Below are 21051 nucleotides of genomic sequence, written 5' to 3'. Positions count from 1 at the left end.
AGTAGAATACAAAATGCTGTTAATCTAGCACACATTTTTAAGGTAAGTCTTTTTAAAAAATATTGTGAAATTAATATTGTTACTGAAAGACATTTTAAGAAAGCCATAAACCCATTTTAACTAAACAATAACAACCTGCTTTTGTTCTATCGGACCTAAGCCGATATTAGCTTCTGCTAATGGAAACTGGAAAACATGCTACACATCAATAAAGCTAAAATTAACCATTTCTAACTTTAGTTCTCACCCATCTCCTGTATTTTCTTCCTTCTTCAATTTCAGTGAAACAGGTTTGTGGATTTCAGTAAAACTCATTCATTTGAAAACCTATAGCCCAGTAGGAGGGGCACTTAGTGAGAACAGACATTAACTAATTGATCCAAGCCCTGTTTGCTAAGTTAATACCAGATAAGACTTAAAGAGTACAGAGAGCATTTATGCATAACTGAACACACCATGAATACTTCCTAAAAATCTGAACTGTGAAGTATTTGAAAAGCCAAGTCCCAAGCATAATAAAATGATCTTGAACTAATACAGTAGCAATCTACCAGCTCAGTTATCCAGAAAGGAGCATTTATTCTGAACATAAAAAAACTGGACAGCTTTCTCTAAAGGTCAGTTATTTGTAAGAAATTGCTGAGTACAGGATCCTTCTCAGAGCTCAAAAGAATATAAAGCTTCAGAATACTTGGAAGTTCTGTAAGTACTAGTTCTGCTTACCAAGAATAAATTTGCAGTCTTTCATATATAAATTGGATGTAGTCCATGAAACACCTATTAATGCACAGAATTTTTAACAGAGCTAATTTGATTTTGTGCCAATATTCTGTATTGAATATACTGTTCAATTAGATCCTATTAAGATACCAACCAGTGCTTTTAAGATTGAAGTATTTGAAAAGATGAATGAGTTACAGCTGCATTTTAGTATTTCATCTTTCTTCTGAAAGTAAGCAAATTGTTTTGGTTAGAACCAAGGCTGAAGTTCAACAAATATTTTAAGATGGTGTTGCACTTAAAGCAGCAGTGCTGCCCTCCCCCACTGCTTCACTCTCTTGTTCCCATTCCCACAAAACCATTTTGGATACCAGCACATTTGTTTGCTGATCTGTTCACTGTGCAGCTGTACAACTAGATTCTGCTGAAAAACAGCCTAGAAAAAGAAATAAAAGAGATTATTTTCAAGACAGATTGCTTTTCCTATCTGGCTCATTGTGCAGCTGCACAAACACCACAGTCCACACAAAAAAAGAGCCACCCAGCTTTAGGTGGGAACATCAGTTACTGATCTGGTTGATCTACAGTCTAACAGAGTATTTTGACAGAGCACAAATAAAAAAAGTGGTCACTTCAGAATAGACTCAAATAACATTGAAACATATTTCCTATTGAAAGCCATTTGAAAATAATTTCTCCAACTTTCCCTTCAGAACAGAGTATTTCTAATAAAGTTTCTCAATATTAATAAATATTTCCAAAAACACTTGCAGTACTTTTCTTGTCCTTATAACTTACACCACTGTAACTATTTCATCCTTGCACTACATTGTAGTACTTGTGGTATGTTAGAAGGCATTAAAGGCATGTCTTTGATGAGTGTTTAATACCTACATTATTGTAATAAACCTCTCTTCATCATTGCTACAATCCAAAAAGGAATTATGCATGCCTACTGCTAAGCCAGTGACGTCCCTCACTTGAAAAAACAGAAAAATAAATTTAGAAATGTTGTCAATTATGGAAGTCCACTTAAAAATGAGACTAAATCATACTTCTCTTACATGTGCTATGCCAAATTAGTGCTTGATTGTGAAAGCTATTCCTAGAACGAAGAAGTTTCAAATTATATACCACTGAATCAAATCTCTATTTTTAAACAAGAGATTTAGTTAATGAACTAGTATCACAGACTTTTATAAGATACTCTGCCAACATGCCATTCAAATTCTCCTTAGCAAAGTTACTCTGTCAAGAGAACAAACCAGAACTGCTGCTCTTAAGACAGCAGGCAGCTACTGGAACCAGTGATATCTTGAAGCAGTGATCTCCCAAATGTGTCTCTGTTCAGCAATTGTGGGAGACAAAGGAGTTTGTGAAAAAGTCTCGTGCACATTCAGAAGTACCACTTAACCAGTCTGACACAGGACATAAAATAGTTGTACATATTTCAACAGGCAAATCCACCAAGAAAATGCCCAGCTGAAGCAATTAGTCATTTTCACCACATTCCAGGTGAGACCCCAACAGAATTCATGCCATTTCCCAGCCATCATTTATTTTAACCAAAATTATTCTGAAGGCATTTATTTTAACCAAAACTATTCTGGCTTCTCATTACAGGTTTGTGTGGTGATGGAGGCAGTCACTCAAACTGATACAAATGCTGACTGGCTTTAAAAATCACTCACCACGAACTACAAACCTTTCTGAGTATTAACTCGGAAGGGACACACGTTTAAGGTGAAGTAATGGAAGTTTTAATACCCAATATTACTCTTAGTGCAAGATTACAGACAGAAGGGGGAAAGGAAGCACAATATTACTGGAAGTAAGTGAGCCAGAAATGTTAAAGGTCTGGCATTGCTTATTGTCAAGGGAAGTAAAACCTTAACTGCATGTCCAGAATAAAAGACTGCAGAGCATGTGAGGCATCAAATTGGCATTTCACTATTATTCAATCACTGCTTTATTGAATACTAGGAATTCCTGTATGACATTTTTCACAGACTATGGGAAAAATTCAGCAAAAATTGTGGGGTTTTCCCACTGTTGATATACATTCCTTTTATGTGTAGAACAATGTATTCCTCTAGGTGTTTCACTTTGAGAATAATTTGTTTATAAAATATAATTAATCCTTTGTCTTTTCCAATTTACTGTTAACAATTAAGCTACAGTAAGGGAGAAAATTCCAGTAAATTAGTTTATTTATAGAAACTCTCAGGATTTTCAACAAATTAGTGGCAATTTGCCTTTTTCAACTTTATTCCTGTTTTAAGAACTCAACAACAACACAATGCAAGGCTGGAAAGTATTTTACGTCACTCAGTGTATCTGTTTACTGTAATTAATTTGAATCACAAAGCTTGATAAAAGGGAAACAGTAAGAATTTGCTATACTTTCTGCATTTTTATTAAAGCATATCATCTTCATCTGTTCTTTCAGGAGTCAGCATTAACCCCTCACACTCTTCTCCTTACTAGTGAACATATTTAGTTAGAAAAAGCCAGTGTAAGAATTTTTGCCTAAAGCCACCAAAAATAAATTTTTGGGACTCTGTATCACACTCTGCAAAACCCAGATGTATAAATTTAGACTACACACTTTACAAAACTCAGTCTCTTATCTGGAGTACAAAGACAGCAACTTAGTGAAAAAATAACTAGTTATGGGCATACTACAATGAAAAGCAAAATTTTGTATATAAATCCTGCTGCAGCTACTGTGTGTTTATTTACTGAATGTACATTCTGGGAGCAAACGGACCCTGTCAATATAATGCAATGCCTCTGCTGGACAATTGCCTCAAAGGACAGCTCAGAACAGCAAGGATGGAAATCTATCCTGTTTGTGTATTGTAGCAGACATCATATAAATAGGAATGTTTTATATTTAGCATAAAACTTAGTATTGCAAGGTGACCATGTTATTTGGACTGCAGCCAAGTAGCATTTCTCAAGGTATAATGTGTGCTACTACAGTCTGAAACTGAACTTTTTGGCTGAGACACTGTCTTCTAGAGGTGGATGTTCAGACCACCACAAAATTAAAAAACAAACAAAAACCCACAAACTTCTGTATTCTGCACCAGACAGTATATATGGCCTATATGACTCATGAAATGAGAGTGCTTAACAGGGTAGAGGAGCCCTGATGGAAAGAGGCCTTTCTTGATAGGAATGGTTACAGAAATTGCACAGAGCCCTGAGAAGAAATGTCACCATTGTGTGGAACAGAATGCAACATTCCCTTGAACACTGAAGCAGCTTTTCTGGATTGCTCTGTACAAGATGCAAATGAAGCAGGACTGAGAAACAGCCCTGGCTCACTGCTCCCCCTTGCAGGAACATTCACTTGGGGCATTACTAGTTATTTTGCAAGAGGAATTGAACACAACTGCCAGCTGTAAAAATGACATGTGGCTATCATGAACAATCCTAGATGGAATTCAGTGCTACTCAATCCTATTTAAAATGCAAATCAATAGTAACAAAGATTTTACTTAAAAAAAAAATCCACGAAAAGAATAATGTTGAACAATGTCTACTGAAAGAGACTATCTTGAAGATTACATATGTTTTCCTTTGATGCTCCAATCTCAGTATGCTGCATGCTATTATCAGCAATTAGCTTGGTTAAAGAGTAACTACTTACAGCTATCCAATCACCAGCTTTAAATAATTTATCATTTACAGTTATCTTTGAGAATTTAAAGTTATTATTTTTGTCCATTAATAATCATCACCCTAAAGAACTATTTATGAATATGGTGTAAGTCAGGTAATGTAGAGATCTGCATTTTATATATAAATTGTATGACAAGACCTACCTGGAATTCGTGTTGGATTACAGTGGTCTTTACTAGGAGCTATGATTGGTAACTATTTCTAAAGCATTTATAACTTAGATGCACAAAGTCTCTGTTTATTGTATTTACAATTTTATGCAAATTCTGCATAAAACTTCTTTCATACACTTTTTAACCCAAAGAGCATTTTATCTCACATACACAGTATCTTATCTGAACAACCACAATGTGGATTGATGCCTTTCACACATGATCAGTTATACATCCACTTCCAGTATTACACACACCTTCTCCTGAATCTAGATTGGTTTAGCTACCTGAGAGACTTCAGAGCTCTTTATCACTTATTATTCAGACTTACTCACACTTCTTCAGAACTGTGCTCATCATGTAAGCACCAAATTGAAGCTCATACAATTTTCTGTACCTCTCAACAGTCCAGAAACTCTCTCTCAAGTCCTCTGTTAATATTCCACATTTTGTATAGATGTGCTACTTCATTTAATACTGACTTGTGACTGTCAACACAGAAAAAAGAGGGGCAGGCTTCTCTTAGAGACTTCGTGAAGCTACAGAGGTGGTGACAGCCAGATGAGAATGAAGCTCCTGGGTCACTGAGAAAGGACAACAGCTGAGTCATTCCTCCTCTGCAGCAATGGAAAAAGCAGCCAGGAAATGCAAAGAGAGATGATGAGGCAGCACAAAGTCATAGAAGAACATTTCCAGTCTAATGAATCATGTCCCCCAGCACGGCTACAATACCCTACATGTAATTCCAGCATGCCCTTCTCAGAAGCTATTGAGGCTGACATCAGCAAACATCTTCCAAGTCTTTTATGCTGCTTTCTGGGTATTAAAACCCGTACAGACTTTGCACTATCACAAGAGGTAACAAAGGTGACTTCAAACAACTATTTTTTAACTTCTTTACTCCTCGGATTTTTATGACATCCAAAAAGCCTGGAGCAATGGCACTGATTCACTAGCACTAAAATACTCTGAATAGGGGGACTGACACAGCACATACCTTTCTATCCTTTAGGAGGTTACACCATGGCAGGACATGGTTTCCAGTACTTCAATCAGGTTTTGAAATTTAGAAAAAAAATGGTTTTATTAGCTTTGCCTAATTGGTGCACGTATTCTTACCAGACCTTATTAGGTGTATTTCAAGTAATATCTCAGCTGTAATTAAAGAATGATGTAAGAGCAGTCTTAATTCTTTCTCCATTAAGTGTTACTTCAGGCCTTTATCAGCAAGATAAAATTACTAGTTTCATTTAAGATAACTTCAGTAGCCCACCCCCAAAGATAATACATTTCAGATGATAAAATTGTTTTAAATAATTGCTATCTAAATGAAGTTGGACTCCCACAGTAAACCAGGAAGTTATACAGATTTCCTTCACATTAGAATAGAAATTGGTTCCCGAAAGGCATAAATTCTCAGTATTCACAGAACTCGCCCTGCACCTCAAGCTCAATCCTGTAAAAAGCTTACCTGCCTAAGGAACAGAACTGCCATTAAACTTTCCTTCTCCAAAACGTCTACTGACATTTTAAAATCTGTTACAAAAAGATACATTTGACAATGTATTTGAAAACATCCTAAAAAGTAATATGCTATGAAATACCAAGCATTCTTCACACGATCATCAAACTGAGAAAAAAATGGAATGAGATTTCCTCGTTCTGGTATCATTTTCATTGCTGACACATGCAGTTATGTCTGTCCATCTCTCCTTCAGTTTGTATAGATGCCACAATTCTTCCACCATTTTCACTACAGTAAAGGACCAAGTCGTAACTTACAGAAAAACTTTCATGGTGTTTGACTTTTAAGTAGCTTGTGTAATTTCAAACAGCACTTCCACCTGATGAAAGCACATAAATGTTCTCAAATTGATTCACTTTATCACTGATTTATCGAGTAACCATCATACATTCAAAACAAACTTCCACTTCTGTAAAAACTGTGACAGAGACAGGAATAAGTCTTTACAATAGGCACAATCATGATCAAACAACATTGGAACTGGACAGCCAAGGCAAACAAGTCCAAACACACTTCCTTCAGAACTATGTACAAGCTTGAAGTCCATGTCATCTGGGCACTACTTAAAAAGTCTCTTCAAACTTGAATCAGCCACGGCTTTGCAGAAAATGTATTATGAATAGAAAGAATAAATTACAGCTGCTTGACTTAGTGAAGACCAGGAAGGAAATCTATACCATGTTTGATATATTAATTCTGCCATGTGTATATATCCATCTCATCTGTGCAAGTCAAGGAAATGATGGTCAGCATGTGCTTTTTCACGTCAAGTAAACTTTTTAGAACATGCCTGAATTACCCTGACGATCCAATTTCATTAAATTATTTTCTTGCAATGGGAAGAACATCCATTAAGACAAAGCCTGTGAGTGTATTTGAGTAACTTAAAACCACAACTCTGCTGTAATTGCACGTTTTGTGACTGACTGGATATATGCTGCAAACTTAATAGCTGGGTTTTATGTAAGCCAACCTGGAAAGCACAGAGACCTACAGAAATACTAATTGAAACAAAGCTCATTGCTTTGGAGAATTTTTCTTTCAATGTAGCCAGAATCTCCAGTCATATTGCCTATTCTGGGTAAGTAATAAGTGTATAACCCTCTACACCCACCCTTGGACACTGAAGTAATGCCCATATGGAACTGCCACCATTAATCTCATCAAACAAACAATTAATTCACAGTCTGTCTATCTATGCAGTCCCTATTCTCTTTTAGAAACAGATTGCATGGCTGCATACTTTTTTTTCTCTGAAGTATGAGTTAAGAACAGTTTAAAGCAAAAATGCTGCAGGACACCACCACTAATTCTACTTTAACCAATTACTTAGCACAAGAATTTAGCTGGTAAAGTATAGTGATAATGGTCAGTGTTCCTGGGGGCCACAGAGCTTTTTCCAGTTATTGTCTTACATGACCATGCCAGACTATTAGCCTATAGAGTAACCATTAGTCTCTCACTTTGGAGTTGCATAGCATACCTCAATCCGAATTTTTATTTCCCTGCACGTCTGAACCGAAGCACGTTATTCAGCAAAGGAAATCAAGAGCACATTCTGCGTTAAAGCCGAATTTAGAAAACCTCATATGATACCTTTTTAATACAGAAAGTTTTCTATTTTTATGTCACTGTGTCAGTTACTACTACCCAAAGGGATACAAGAACATACCCGCTGGAACATGCCAGGAATTACTTTTGTTAACTAGATGACAACTGCTTCCGCTCCTCTGAAAACTAACCAGGTCTTCCAGTGTGCATTTCTCAGTTCTGTACCAGGCTCGAGGTTATCACACGTTCCCTTGGTGTTACGGTACAAGATCCTACCTTAATAAAAAAAAAACACATGATGATTGCTACTTACAGACATACAGCATTAGGAGTGCTAGAAACCAGAAGTATATCTAGTCAGGTAACTCTTACTCAAAGAGTTTTAACAGCTAGCAGGCAGGAACACTTCTACAGAGAGGCCCAAAAACGACAAAGATAGCTAGAGATTTTAAAGAGCAATTTTATTCCGCAGTTTCAACGTTAAGTGTGTATTTTCAAAGGATGCAGCATAAGGAGCAAAGATGGTTGAGAACAGGAAATCAGTGTTTTTCGCTCATTATTTCTGTGTCTGCACAGTACAGTGACAAAGCCTGTTGACCCTTCCGCCCTTATCCTTGTCTAAGGTTACGTGCAGGTTACAGCCCGAGTGATTTTTCCGCAGCTGCTAACGCTAGATCCCGGCACTAAGCCCAGCCAGATTTAACCGCGCGGCTCGTCCATCACCCACCGCCGCGGTACTGCCCCCGAACGCCGCCGAGTCCTGCGGGGGTCCGCGGGGAGCCCGCAGCGCCCACGCCGGGCGGGCAGCGCCGGCCCTTCCACCCGCACCCGCGGCCTCCACGTGGCCGCGCCGAGCGAGCTCGGCAGGGCCGGGCGCGCCCACAGCCGCACCGCCGGCAGGAAGGCTGCCGGAGGGAAGCGGAGAGCGGGCACCGCGCAGCCCCGTGCGGCTGGAACCCGCCGGGACCCGCCGCGCCCCGCCGCGCCCCCGGCCCCCTTTCTCCCTCCGCCCGAGCAGCCGGGGCCCCGCGGCCCCGCCGCCGCGTCCCGGGCCCCCCGTTCCGGGCGCGGGGAGGATTTACCTGCCGCATGGTCGCCTCCCGAGCGGAGCGAGAAAGGGGGTGGGGGGATGCGCCAGGGCCGCGGCGGCGCCTCGCGCTCCGCCGCCCCGGGGCCCCCCCGGCCGCCGCCCCCCGGCCCCCCGCGCCCACCCCCGGCCTTCATCCCCGCCGCCACGTGATGAGGCGGCCGCGCCGCCGCGCGCCCCTCTCGCCGCTCCGCAGCGCGGGCGAGCTGCCGTCCGCTGCCGCCGCTCGCTGCCCGCTGCGGCTCCTCGCCCGCACCGCCGCCCCCCCGCCCCGCCGCGGCCCGGGCCGGCCGCCACCCGCTCCGCGGCGCCGGGCGGCTGTGGGGGAGGGCATGTAAACAAATGGGGTTTTATAGCTACCTCACTCGAGTGCCGTGTGCATCTCCCTCTCCGCTCGGTACCAAACCGCCGCGGCGCCTCCTCCTCCTCCTCCCGCCGCTCCGCCGGCGCTATTCACAGAGCCGGCTACGCCGCGCTCGCCCTGCACGCGCGGCCCCGCAGCCCGCGCTGCCCAATGCGCAGCCATTTCCTCCGGCGCTACGAAAGTGGCGTAGCGGCGCTGCCCGCCCGCCCCTCGCTGCGGCGGCTCGGCGCACGGCCCGGCCATGGCCGCGGGCCCGGCCAGCGCCGCACGGAGCCCCGGCCCGGGCAGCGCGGCCGCCGCCGTGTCCCGGCCCAGGCAGCCGGGCTGGGCGGCTCGGGGGGACCTGCGGGGCCGGGGTCGAGCTGCCGCCTCTGCAGCCGCCAGCCGAGAGGGTCCGTCAGCAGCCGGGGCATTTCGTACCTTCTTACCGAGGAAGCGATCGAGGCCGAGGTGGGCACTAACCCCCGTTTATTTAACTCCAGAGACTCCTGACAGGCCTGCTGGTGCCACCGAAGGCTATTAGGGCAATAAACGTCTCCCCGTGCCGAGGTGGAGCCCCTCGTCACGACACACTTCATTCCTGGACAACAACTACACAGCCGAATAAAGCCCCCTAAGCAAACCTTAGGGGAATCAAACCCTCGCTAGCTCAACGCCGACGATGAGGGAACAGTTTGGTTTACAACGTAAGACATACAGTATAGTGGAGTCTTTCACAACAAAGCACATTTTAAAATAGATCAGCATGTTTTGTAATTGTTATTTATAGAAAGCACGTTCAAAGGCAGCAGTGCAGTTATAGGAACGGTTCTGGTAAGTTTCAGGCTGGTTCATTTTTCTCTTGGAGAAATTTACAAACAATTTTCATGACATTTCCCTTCAGAGATAGTGTTTTTATTGCAGACGTCCATCCAGAAGCCTGCTATGTATCTAGAAGCAAACCAACCTTCTCTCTCTTCTTAAAGGATGCACCCATTTTTTGTTTTAGATTCTTACATTACTGAATTGAGCTAACCTAATTATTTCTAAAAATGTTCCTTTGTTCAACTGGATGATTTGCACGAGCACTACCTTAAGTCTATCCTGTCTGGTCCTGGTCCTAGTCCTAGTCCTGGTCCTGTCTGAAATCCTGTCTGAAAACCCCCTGCTTACACCAAAAGCCTCCCAAACTTTTTTCCTTGGTGACATGTAAAGGGTTACTTCTGTTTGTTTAGCAATCAAAAGAAAGTTGTTACCTGTAAGAGTCCAAAAACCACATAAGCATTAAACTGAAGTCACAGTGCAAGAGAAAAGCAGGGTAAACTTTTCTAGATATGATAAATGTTCGGTCTAAAGCAGCTACTGAAGCAAACAGCCAGAGACATGTAGACTTCTCAAATTACCTAAGACCACATCAGCTGTGTGCATTACACTGCACCAAGTTTTTGGTATGTGATGCTGAGTATCTTCTAAACTTTTCCAATTATTCTGTTATTTACCTGTGAGGTTCATGTGTCAGTGACAGAACTTACAATTTACTATCTACTCCAGCATCTTTTTCTCTCTTCAGTATTTATTTTTGAGGAAAAAATTAACACAACCCCTCCCTCATTTGTTTTTTTGCTACATGTCTCACCAAATCCATCACTAGAATACAAGCCATACTAGTCCACAGTCAGTAGCTCACATCAAGTTTTAGGAGCTCTCATAAAGTGATTGTGAGGTAGTATACAAAACTGTTGCACCAGATCATTTTGTGTGTTGATTTGAATGATTTTTACCTTGAAGCAAGTCCCTTATCTCTCAAAATTTTAGCCCAGCAAATAAAATACAGATCTGATTATGACATTGCTTACTAGACATTTATCACAATGCCACTGTTGATCACTACATGTGACTGATTTTATTGCTGTTTGCTCTAGAAATAGATCCACTGAGTGGAAAAAAAATTAAAAATTAAGTTTTCTTTTTCTATCAGAGTTTATTCAGAGGGAATTGTATTCAGTAATAAATAGAGCATATGGGGTTTGTTGGCTTTTCTGAGTAAAATTCAAGTAATGCAAAATCTCTCCTTAAAAAAAATAAATTAAGAACTCTAATAAAATGAAATACTGATGCTACACAGTGACTTCCCAGAAACTCACCCAGCCCAGGTGTACCAATAAATAGATCTCTGTTAGTGGGTTCTCCTCCCCTCCAGCTGTTACCCACTCTAAATGTATCTGTTCATTTTAAATCCAGAAGGGGCCATTAGCAGGCCTGCCAGCACTCTGCTAACATTTCCTGCTAACAAATGAGTCTTATTTGTAGTTTGAGTTAGGTTAGAACCTTCCCAGTCAGTCTGCTCATGGCTTTCTCCTGATACATTGGAAAGCCTGCTTGTATCTAGAATATTTTCCCTATAGTTGTGCCTTGTATCTTGCATTTAGGCTTCTTCTCAGCAGTTTTAACCATACATTTGAGTGCAAGAATTACACATCAGTATTTAAGGAAAAGAAAGTAGGACTTTCTATAACATAGGTTTAGAAACCCAACCCAAAAATTATTAGATCAGGCATTTACCATGAAAAAAGGCTGAGGAGTGTGTTTCCCTGTGAAGCCCGTGGAGCAACTTTCTGTGCTGCAGGAAAGCTGGAACAGCAGAGCAGGGCAGCCAGCACTGCAGGAGTGCTGAGAGCTTGAGAAAACACAAATGTATGCAACAAACCCAGACTGACTTTTCAAGCTTCAAAAAGAATGTTACCATACTTTTAGAACAGAACTATTTTGGGGTACCCAATTGCAGGTGAGGGGGTAGAAGGTTGATGTGTATACAAAAAAAGTTAGTTTGTTTAGACAAATTATCAAAAATAAACAACCAATCCAAAAAACCCAACCAAATCCCAAAGCTATTCAGTTAGCAATTCTGCACACAGATTTAGTTCCTATATCCTGATAGTGCCTCTGACTGTAAACAGAAGTAACAGTCTTGTGATTATTCCTTGGAGGACTGGAACAGTAATACTGAAAAATATTTTAACTGGGAGAAATTAATTTAGAAAGCTGGTAGTTGAAGGTGTACACAAATCTCGTTATATAAGTGGGAGAAAAATGTTGTCAAAATGAAGTTTTGTACCCCTCTGGCAAATTCAGCTTCTTTTGGTTGAAGAACCCAACTTAATTTTCTTACTTGTGAAATATTGATGTCTCATGAAAAAGCCAAAGTAATGGCTTGAACGTAATGGCTTTTCTTTTAAATCAACTTGTCCAAGATTTAATCAGATCTTAAGGCAATTTGAATGTTAACATACCTGGCTTTGTGGCACGTCGCACACATATTTTCTTTCCTGTTCTTTAAAACATTTTTTCTAGCTTCTGTCTCTGCCTTTCATTTATTCTGGGAGCCTGAAACAGTCAGAAATGCCATTTCTTCTGTGACAGTGACCAACACGTTCAGTTGCTAGAGAAATTCAGTGGCAGAATTAACCTTGAGGGGAGAATGGCTAACAGGGCACAGCTGTTGTCTGTGCCAAGCAGGAGGATTTTACCCAATTGCTCAGGAGTGGGAGAGCTTTGCTGCAGGAACCTTGCTGCCAAGGACACTGACAAGAGCTCTGAAGTGAAGAACCAGGGAATCATACAGAAATCATAATTTCTTACTCTGTGTCTTAAATGTGACCTGCTGACAGTTGTCTCTTCTGCTCTGAATTTACTAATGTGTTTTTTGTCTAACTATCTCTGGTTAGTTGTTTTGTACAGATTTACTTGTACTTGCACTGCTTGGCAGTTTGAGCTGTGCCCTTCCCCAGGCACTGAGATTGGTGCTGAGGCAGCAGAGACTTTGTTTATGGCAAGGACAGAAGGGAGGTGTTTAAGCATCAGGGAGAACTTAAACAAGGAGGTAGTGATACTGTGATTAAAGCTTGTGTTTGGAAATAGGAAGTGATGTCCTCTGGGGGATTTTGCCACCTCAGGACTACTTTGTTTGCAGTGAATTTAAAGTCCAAGTTTGTTTAACTCCACAGCTATATATATAAAAATGGTACTTTTAGTAGAGATTATATATGCTTTTTTAATTTTTTTTTCCACCTTCCTGCCAAACTGGGTGCTCTCCCTTAAGCCTTTGCTTGGCTGGTTTCTTTAATTAGCTCTAATTGGTTTCAGCTGTGTGAATTCCAATGGTAAGTCAAAGTAGATCTGGCTAGTTTTGCATGAACTCGTCAGATTAATTTGAAAGTTACTTTAGTTGTAAGATGGGGAAGAAAAGGGAAATCCACCTGAGCTGTTTTGTTTTGTTTCTAGAAACCATTCTTACCCTTCTCACAGCGTGTGGATACCCCTCTGTTCAGGCAGTATCTAAACATGTATGAGCATTTGTGTAGGCTTTGAAGAAAAAGTATCAAAATCAGTGATACCATCTGCATAGTTTTAAATATGGTATCAGTGGAAGTACCAATGGGAAGTCAGTTCAAACAGAAATCCAGGAATTTTTTATTTATTATTTTTTCACATGCCAAAACAAGATACAGGTTTTCAAGGTCTTTGTTTTAGAAGTTTTTGAATTGGTCTCTCTGTAGGGAAGGGCTGGGCTTTTTTGCTTTGTTTTTAAACATGGGCTGACATTTTTAGAAAAAATATAAACCCTTTTTCATTGGCTCTAGACTCAAGGTTATGTAAACATTAAAGGACATAAGCAGAAGGGTGTGATGCTGCAGCAGAAACTGAAGTCTTTGCTCCACTCAAAGGTTTGTCTGCAATTTGGGACACAGCCAATATGACCTTTGGCTAATTTTGCATAGTTAGCAAACACTGGTATACTTATCCACAGGAAAACTTGCTGGCAAACTTGACTTTGTTAAATGACTCTCCCTTTGTTTTATTATTTGTTTTAACATAACTGTCTAGTCCTGCTCTCTGAAGCAGTGAAAAGCCCTTTCATTGGATCTGAGACAGGCAGGATTTGCTGGTTGGGATAAAATTCAACGTGAAAGTATTAGAAAGTGTGTCACAGCCTTCTTCCTCTCTTGCAGACTCAGGTTTATTTATTTTTCTCCCTTCCTGCCTGCCTGCTGAAAACACCTGTTTGCTTGTGGCATCTTGTCTGTAGGCAGTGGTTGCAGGGAGATATCATCTTCATTCCAAAGGATGTGGTGGGTGGAAAAGGCCAGTCAGCTGCTTCCTGCAGCACGAGTGGGGTGAGATTGCAGAGCACAAAGAATTTCTGGTCCCATTCACACAAGAGCTCTGTATCAATAAATATGGATATTATCTGCTGGAGCCAGGCAGGGTTCGAAACATTAAACAAAGCTGGGCTAGCTGGCTGGGTGGGGTAGAAATTCCTCTGAAGGCTTTCACTTATAAAAGCAAACCACTGATTCCAAAACTGACCCACCTGACCAAAGAGAAAATATTGGCTTTAATGTAATCTCTTTACAGGCTGAGGAATTTGTTTTACACCCTCTTCTCAAACAGAATGGAAAAAAATTAATGAGACTGGCCTTGTCATGATTTGAAGGAATCAATGAAGAGCTTAAAATAAGAAAACAAAGGTCAGCATCTTTTTATTATCAGTCCCTGTCAAATTTTAACCACTAATTTGGTGAATTGGCATTTTATATATATGACCTAGACTTAGCTGAGTAAAGGAAGCATAGCTCTTCTAAAGCTGGATCTTAGCAGGCAGCTGGGGTGAAGTTCCCTATTTCTTTCACTTCTGTCACACATGAAAGTGGAAATGACAAATTTTGAACTCCTGCCATTATCAGCAGGGAGAATCAGGAAGCCAAGATATCCTTAAACTGCTGGCTGCCTGTTTGGGTCTTGGGGCCATTGCTCATCTGTGAAATTTTGACAATGGAAGGGAAAGCCAATAGAGCTTGAATGAATGGGCAGGGGTGTCATACACCTTCATCCCATCTTTAGCACAGATCCAAAACCTCAGAGACACCAACAGAGAACATGTGGGATAAGAACATGCTCTGGCAGGGAAAACAAAGGTATTGTTTGCAGAAATAAAACAAATTATGGAATGGGTGTTTTGTTTGCTTGTCTTTAAATAAGCTGTACCAGAAACAAAATCTAAAACCAAGAGAAAGGCTCTCAAAATCAAAATGATCAGAGGCTGGCCCACAGTTTAGGGAAAGAACTTAAGGTCAGCTGTGTTTATCCTTCCATGCCTGGTAATTCAGAACTGGGAACTGAAAGGAGCAGTAGGATGCTGGCCCTTAGGGCACTATTGAAACTACCTACATGACCTTTGGTTTGAAATGCTGGTATGCACCTAAAGTCTGATAATTTTTTCCCCATCATATATGTTTGTAATTTTTACACCTGTATTTCATGACTTCTAGAGAAAATAAATAAGAAGACATCAGGAAGAGTGTGAATGACATTAGAAACACCTCAATTTCCAAACCTTTAAGTACAACCATTTGACAATACTTTTAGGTGTTGCAGCTTTATTTTCCACTTGCTGCCCCAAGATCCTTTGCACAGTTGGATGATAATTCTTGCTTTTAATGATGCAAGGAGTGTGAATTTAAGCATAAGGACCTACAAAGAAGGGAGTAAACTTTTGATACACAACAAGATGAATCATGGGGACACCTAAATGTGGTCAAAATGACAATAAATGTAAAAGCTAGAGATGAGTATCTGTGGAATTACAGGGGGAGACAGATCATGGGGATGTTGCACAGTTGAACTGGGAAGAGAAGAGAGGAATGGAGAGGCCTGTTACATAACTATTTCTGATCTGCATGACTTAGCAACCTATGTGTACCAAAATGCACCATGAGCATGCAGTGATGTAATTCAAGGCTAAAAATTAATTGAAAAAAACCCCAAATATTACTGCCTTTTGGACAGATAGGGACAAAATTAAGGGACTTAAATAACTGATATTTAATTTTTCATTTAATCATGGTGCCTTCTCATGGAACTGTTTCCAACAGGTGGCTTTCTTTAAACATATGAAGTGTGTATCTGTATGATTTCTGAAGAGTTTTTCTCTCCTGCTGATGTTTGTTAGTTATTTCTCAGAAGAAAAAAATTACCCATGAAGGTGCCTCGCCCTGTTCATCCATTGAGGTGAGTGGGTGGTTGCTCTCACTGAAAGCAGTTTCACAGCAGCTTTTGGCTGGCAGGCCACTTAGGTAGTTACCTACATCCAGTACTTTAGAACAGTTCATAGAATCATAATCTTACTTTGAATAGTATTTACTTCAGAGAATCAGCATTCTCTATTTTTTGCAGGCAGTTTAATATAAATCTTTGTAGCCAGTAAACATTATAATGTCATTTACATTTTCAGATTAGTTTTCTATTAATTGTTAGATGTATGAGAGAAATCCACTGGATTAATGACAAGTGCAATCTGAAGCATGAAAGCCTATGATCTGTCAGATTTCCAGTTTACTAAAAATTCTGAGAATAAGTCTCCAAAGCACGACATAATGTCCTTTGGCAAATCAATACACATAATGGAAAGAAGAAACTGGTACACTGGAGCTTCAAGAAATTTCTTCTTGAAGATAAACAGAAGCTAAAACTAAAGTCAATACTTACTAATGATTTGCAAGGAAGCTTGAAATGAGAATATTTTAGTTAAGCCAGGTACTTGAAAAGAGACTGCTTGGGGCTCTCCAGCTTGCATGTACCCAAGTTGGGCTGGCTCATTGCCAGATCCTAGGAAATTCTGTGCCCAAAAACAGCTCACAGAGTTTTACTAAAGTTTATCTCAGAGGACAGAAAAGTACTGAGTTTGGACAGTGTGATTCTGGGATAACATTGTTTATATTATGGAATGTGTCAAGTTCATAGCATAAGAATGACTAGAATTTCTTCCTGTTTTTCCAAGGGGATTTGGTTTTAAGGTCCTGTGCTCTTCTTACCCTCAGAGATGTATACAAGTGTTGGCCCCATTATCTCTAAAGGTATTAACAGTATCACAGCTATCACTAATTAGACAAAAAATAGCAGCTTCTAAAAACAGTGAATCAAAAAATGAACTGCCAGCACCTGAAAGTCCTGCAGGCACCCCCTTCTTGAGAGCAGCAAGCACAGATTACAGATCAGATCAGGCCACTTACACGATGTTGAGTGCCAGCTCCATCATTCAGGACAGCAGTGTCTGAGTCTTGTCATTTCTCTCTTTCTCCTCTTCCTCATTAACAGGAGGGAGAGACTGCATGGCCTTTAGTCATTTCCCTAAACAGGAAGAGTTGCTGTCCATGCAGTTTCTTTTTAAAACTATTTTTAAGGAGCTGTTTGAAGAAGGTTTTGTTATTTATTATTGTATTGAAATTGAACCTTGAGCTAGTAAAAACAGTGTTATGGTAGTGCACTAGTTATAAAACCAGAGCTGCTGTTTTCACAAGAGGATACTTCAAATTGCTGCACAAAACCTTTGACTGTTGAGCACTCAGGGGTTTGCAGTGTACAAGCCAAGCAGCAATAGACAGCTTTTCAGAGGTTATTGCTGGTAGTTTAATTGTAATCTGAAACATAGAAAAATGAGATTTTTTTTTTAAGGAGGAGGGTGGGGTGGATCAATATTACTGCAATGCTTTCCATTTTTTAATGCCACTTGTACTGCAAAACAGCACAGAAGCTACATTTGTTTCAAAACTCAGTGATTTCCTGAGGCCAAAGGACAGAATCACTCTTTGTTTTAATACAACCTGATCAGCAATCATAGAGAAAGCCAAGTGAGGAGGAAGGAACAGGACTTCAATAGTTTGGCAGAGGAAGATGGAATTGCCCCCCAAACATCTCTGTCTTTTCACTGCACCATAACAGCTGTGTCTTCCTGACATATCCCAGAGCTTTCTGTCTTCTTATGGCTCGTGTTTAGCCCTTTGGCTGGAACCACCAGTGAAGTCACCCAGCCAACTGTGGATTATAGGTTGTAATGCCATCTAAAGACAACGCACGACTCTCTTGTCTCAGAAAATCTGCTTTCCTGAAGTGTGACAGATACAGTGTAAATTGCCACAGTAAGCTTGGAAGAGGCCTTTGAGATCCAGCCCAACCATCAGCCTTTAACACCACTCATGAGATGATTCAGTTTTTATAAGGCAAGAATCTGCAAAAGCAACCGACTTTCTTTTTCCTAACATGACTGAAGTGTGCAGTTTCACCTGGGCAAAGGCCCCAAAGGGACATTCTGGCTTCCAGTTGAAGGAAACCGGGGAGCAGTGTTTCCATGTCCTTTTCTGACAGTGTATTCTTCAAAAGAACATCATCTACCGGCCAGTCAGTCTCACCTGAGTGCCTGGCAAGATGATGGAGCAGATTCTCCTGGAGCTATGCTAAGGCATATGGAGAATAAGGAGGAGAGTGATGGCAGCCTGAGGGCATGGCTTCACCAAGGGCAAGTCATGCCTGACAGTGTGGTGGCCTGCTGGGATGGGGTTACAGCTGGTGATGGATGAGAGGAGAGCAACATCACCTGCCTGGAGCAGTGCAAAGCACCTGGCACTGTGCCTCACAACAGCCTTGTCTCTGAAGTGGGAAGACATGGATTTGGCAGATGGATACTTGGTGGGTGATGGACTGGTTAGATGGTCACACCCAGAGTCAACAGCTCAATGTCCAGGTGGAGACCAGAGATGAGTGATGCTCCTCAAGGGCTGGTGTTGGGATTGGCACTTTGTAGCATCAGTGACACGGACACGGGGATTGAGTGTAGCCTCAGCAAATTCACCAACACCGAACTGTGTGGTGTGCCTGACTCACTGGAGGGAAGGAATGCCATCCTCAGGGACTGGACAGGCTGGAGAGCTTGGCCCTTGTGAACTTCATGAGGCCAAGTGCAAGGTTGTTTGAATGTTTTGAAGGACAGGAAACACAGTACTTAAACTAGTGCTGATGGTTCCTCTGTGGCAGTGCTTGCCAAGGTGGAATTGTAACTGAATGGAACAGGTACAGAGGGAGGAATAAGAAAATCTGCTGCTGTTAGGGGCTCAAATGTGAGACTTCAGGTAACTGTTTCTCCTCACTACCCAGTCACTCTTCTCACTGCAGGCCCTTGAAGTCTCTCACCAGTGGCTGCTGTCACACAGTGTCTCCCTCAGCCAGCCAAGCCCTGGTGACACAGAGGACATACTATAGATGTATGCATTTGGTCCTGAGATACTGATGGGGAATAATCTTCCCAGAATTAAGTTTTATCCTTCAATAACCATGCAGGAAGAGACAGCTTGAGAAGAACACATTCCCATTTGACATTTGCATAGTGAACCTACCCTGGAGCAGGCTTTCACAGCACCACTGAAGTTAATGCCTAGATAAAAACAACTTCTCCTCAATGGACTTTGTTTGGTTTAGCCTGACCTTTTCAGGGGATTAAAATTTAGCAATAATATTTTTATGGTCTTGAACTCTCTTCTGTTTTTGGAAAAAATCATGTTGTTAAGTTCAGAAAGGAGGCAGAAATTTTTTTCCTTTAGTTTCACTTTGTCATGTTCAAGGAGGAGCAAAACCACATACCAGAAGCCTCCCACAAAAAAAAAAAAAAAAAAAAAAAAAAAGAACTGACTAATAGAGCTTTTTAAGAGAACTTATTTCCACACAGATTTATTTAAAAAAATAATATATATATATAAAGTGATGTACACTATTTTGATACTTATAGCTTTACTATTTTGTTGAGATGTTTGAAGCTAGTCTTAAGTACTGCAAAGCATCCACAAGGTTTTAATCTTTACCCACACACTCCAAACATGTACATTATCTTTGGCAGAAAGACAAAGCTGTTCGGAAAAATTGACACTGGCGTTCAGTAGGGAACAGGGAGTCCTGTGGAGACAATGGGATGTAAGACTTTCCTCCCTCCGCCCCCCATTGTGCTTGTGGCTGGTGAAGTTCCAAGAGAACGTGGAAAAAAGATTTCTAAGGGTTTCTGTTACCCTGAAACAACCATTTTCAGTAGTCACCTAATGAACCCAGAGGAAGCCCACTTGGTTTAATGTTTTTCCCTGAAAACCACCATAAAACAAGTTTATAAAGGAATACAGTACTTACCCTTTATCAGGCTCTGATTCAAGAGTTTAAAGCATTTTGCTGGCTTCACACAGGTAAGTATTTACCTCAGTTGCTTAGTAGCTCCTTTCAAATCAATAGGAATATAAATGTGCTGCTAGCGAGGCACATGCTTTACTCCTGCTGAATCATGTCCTTTGCATGTCACAGTCATTACTGAGAAATGTGCTTGTGACCATACACTAAATTTGTTGTGGAAGGTAGAACATGCTGTGACATCAGGCTGGGGTGTGTGTGAGAGGTGGGGTAGGGGAAGGGGGATGATGAATCTTTCCAACAGTGACTACTAAGCAAATTCTGCCATTTCCAGAGAAATGCTAGAATTCAGGCATTTTATCCATGTTATTTCTTTAGGTACACTGCATACACATTAAAAAATGTGTTTGTATACATTAAAAAAAAACAGCCTACCAAAACAACACTTTGATTTCTGCCAGGTATGTGACATGGTAACAACCACCATAACAACATAACAAATCTGCTCTTTTAAAGAAAGGCTTCACACACACTCAATTCAGTATGGACCAAGATGGCAGTGTTTACTTCTCTCTTTGATAGCAACATTTAGGACCCTGTGGTATGCAGAGAAATACTATCCCAAATATTACATGGCTGAATGATAAATGTAGTCTACCGAGAAGCTGATACAAAATCTGTGAAAATCAATAAGCTTGCTTCAGTCAGCTCTGAAATAAACTTCAGTGTTAGTTTTGTTTCTCAAGGTCCAGTTTTCAGTAGAGATTTTTTTGGATGAAAATGGCAGAGAAAAGTATAAAAGATTAGCCTAACATCTACAATGAAGCAGTAATTCTCAGCTATCATTAAGTCATGGCTTGCTTTCTTTCACATAGAAATCTTTGCACAGGAAGAAGGCTTCCCTTCCCTCTCACTCCTTCATGAAAACTGTATTACTTTTTAGTTTCCCAAAGCCATCACAGAAAATTTCTGATTTTGTTGTGAG

At 40.9% G+C, this 21051-nt stretch overlaps 2 protein-coding genes and 1 long non-coding RNA gene across 8 annotated transcripts in view; 1 reads left to right on the top strand and 2 right to left on the bottom strand.

The window, feature by feature from the left end:
• SLC39A10 (solute carrier family 39 member 10) overlaps positions 1-9216 on the bottom strand; it is a 31003-nt gene extending 21787 nt beyond the window's left edge. Inside the window, exons 1-2 of one of the 6 annotated variants that reach the window (XM_056496302.1) lie at positions 9086-9216; positions 7760-7914 (exon numbers count right to left, since the gene is read on the bottom strand). In XM_056496302.1, the coding sequence (XP_056352277.1) occupies positions 7760-7771 (12 nt within the window). In that variant the 5' untranslated portion in view covers positions 7772-7914; positions 9086-9216. Of the gene's footprint in view, positions 1-7759; positions 7985-9085 lie in introns of those variants that run through there. The other 5 variants (XM_056496301.1, XM_056496306.1, XM_056496305.1 and 2 more) reach the window with 5 other exon arrangements.
• Positions 9068-21051, top strand: part of LOC130255611 (sterile alpha motif domain-containing protein 1-like) — a 33037-nt gene continuing 21053 nt past the window's right edge. Inside the window, exon 1 of the mRNA XM_056496511.1 lies at positions 9068-9539. Within this exon, the coding sequence (XP_056352486.1) occupies positions 9068-9539 (472 nt within the window). The remainder of the gene's footprint in view (positions 9540-21051) is intronic.
• LOC130255505 (uncharacterized) lies at positions 13530-20131 on the bottom strand. The gene is made up of 2 exons (XR_008840939.1): positions 17138-20131; positions 13530-14291 (listed from the first exon to the last, which is right to left on the bottom strand). It is a non-coding gene; the product is annotated as an uncharacterized LOC130255505 (long non-coding RNA).

This window comes from Oenanthe melanoleuca, chromosome 7, assembly GCF_029582105.1.
Source record: "Oenanthe melanoleuca isolate GR-GAL-2019-014 chromosome 7, OMel1.0, whole genome shotgun sequence".
Lineage (NCBI taxonomy): Eukaryota > Metazoa > Chordata > Aves > Passeriformes > Muscicapidae > Oenanthe > Oenanthe melanoleuca.
This window is presented reverse-complemented; position numbering and strand designations above follow the sequence as displayed.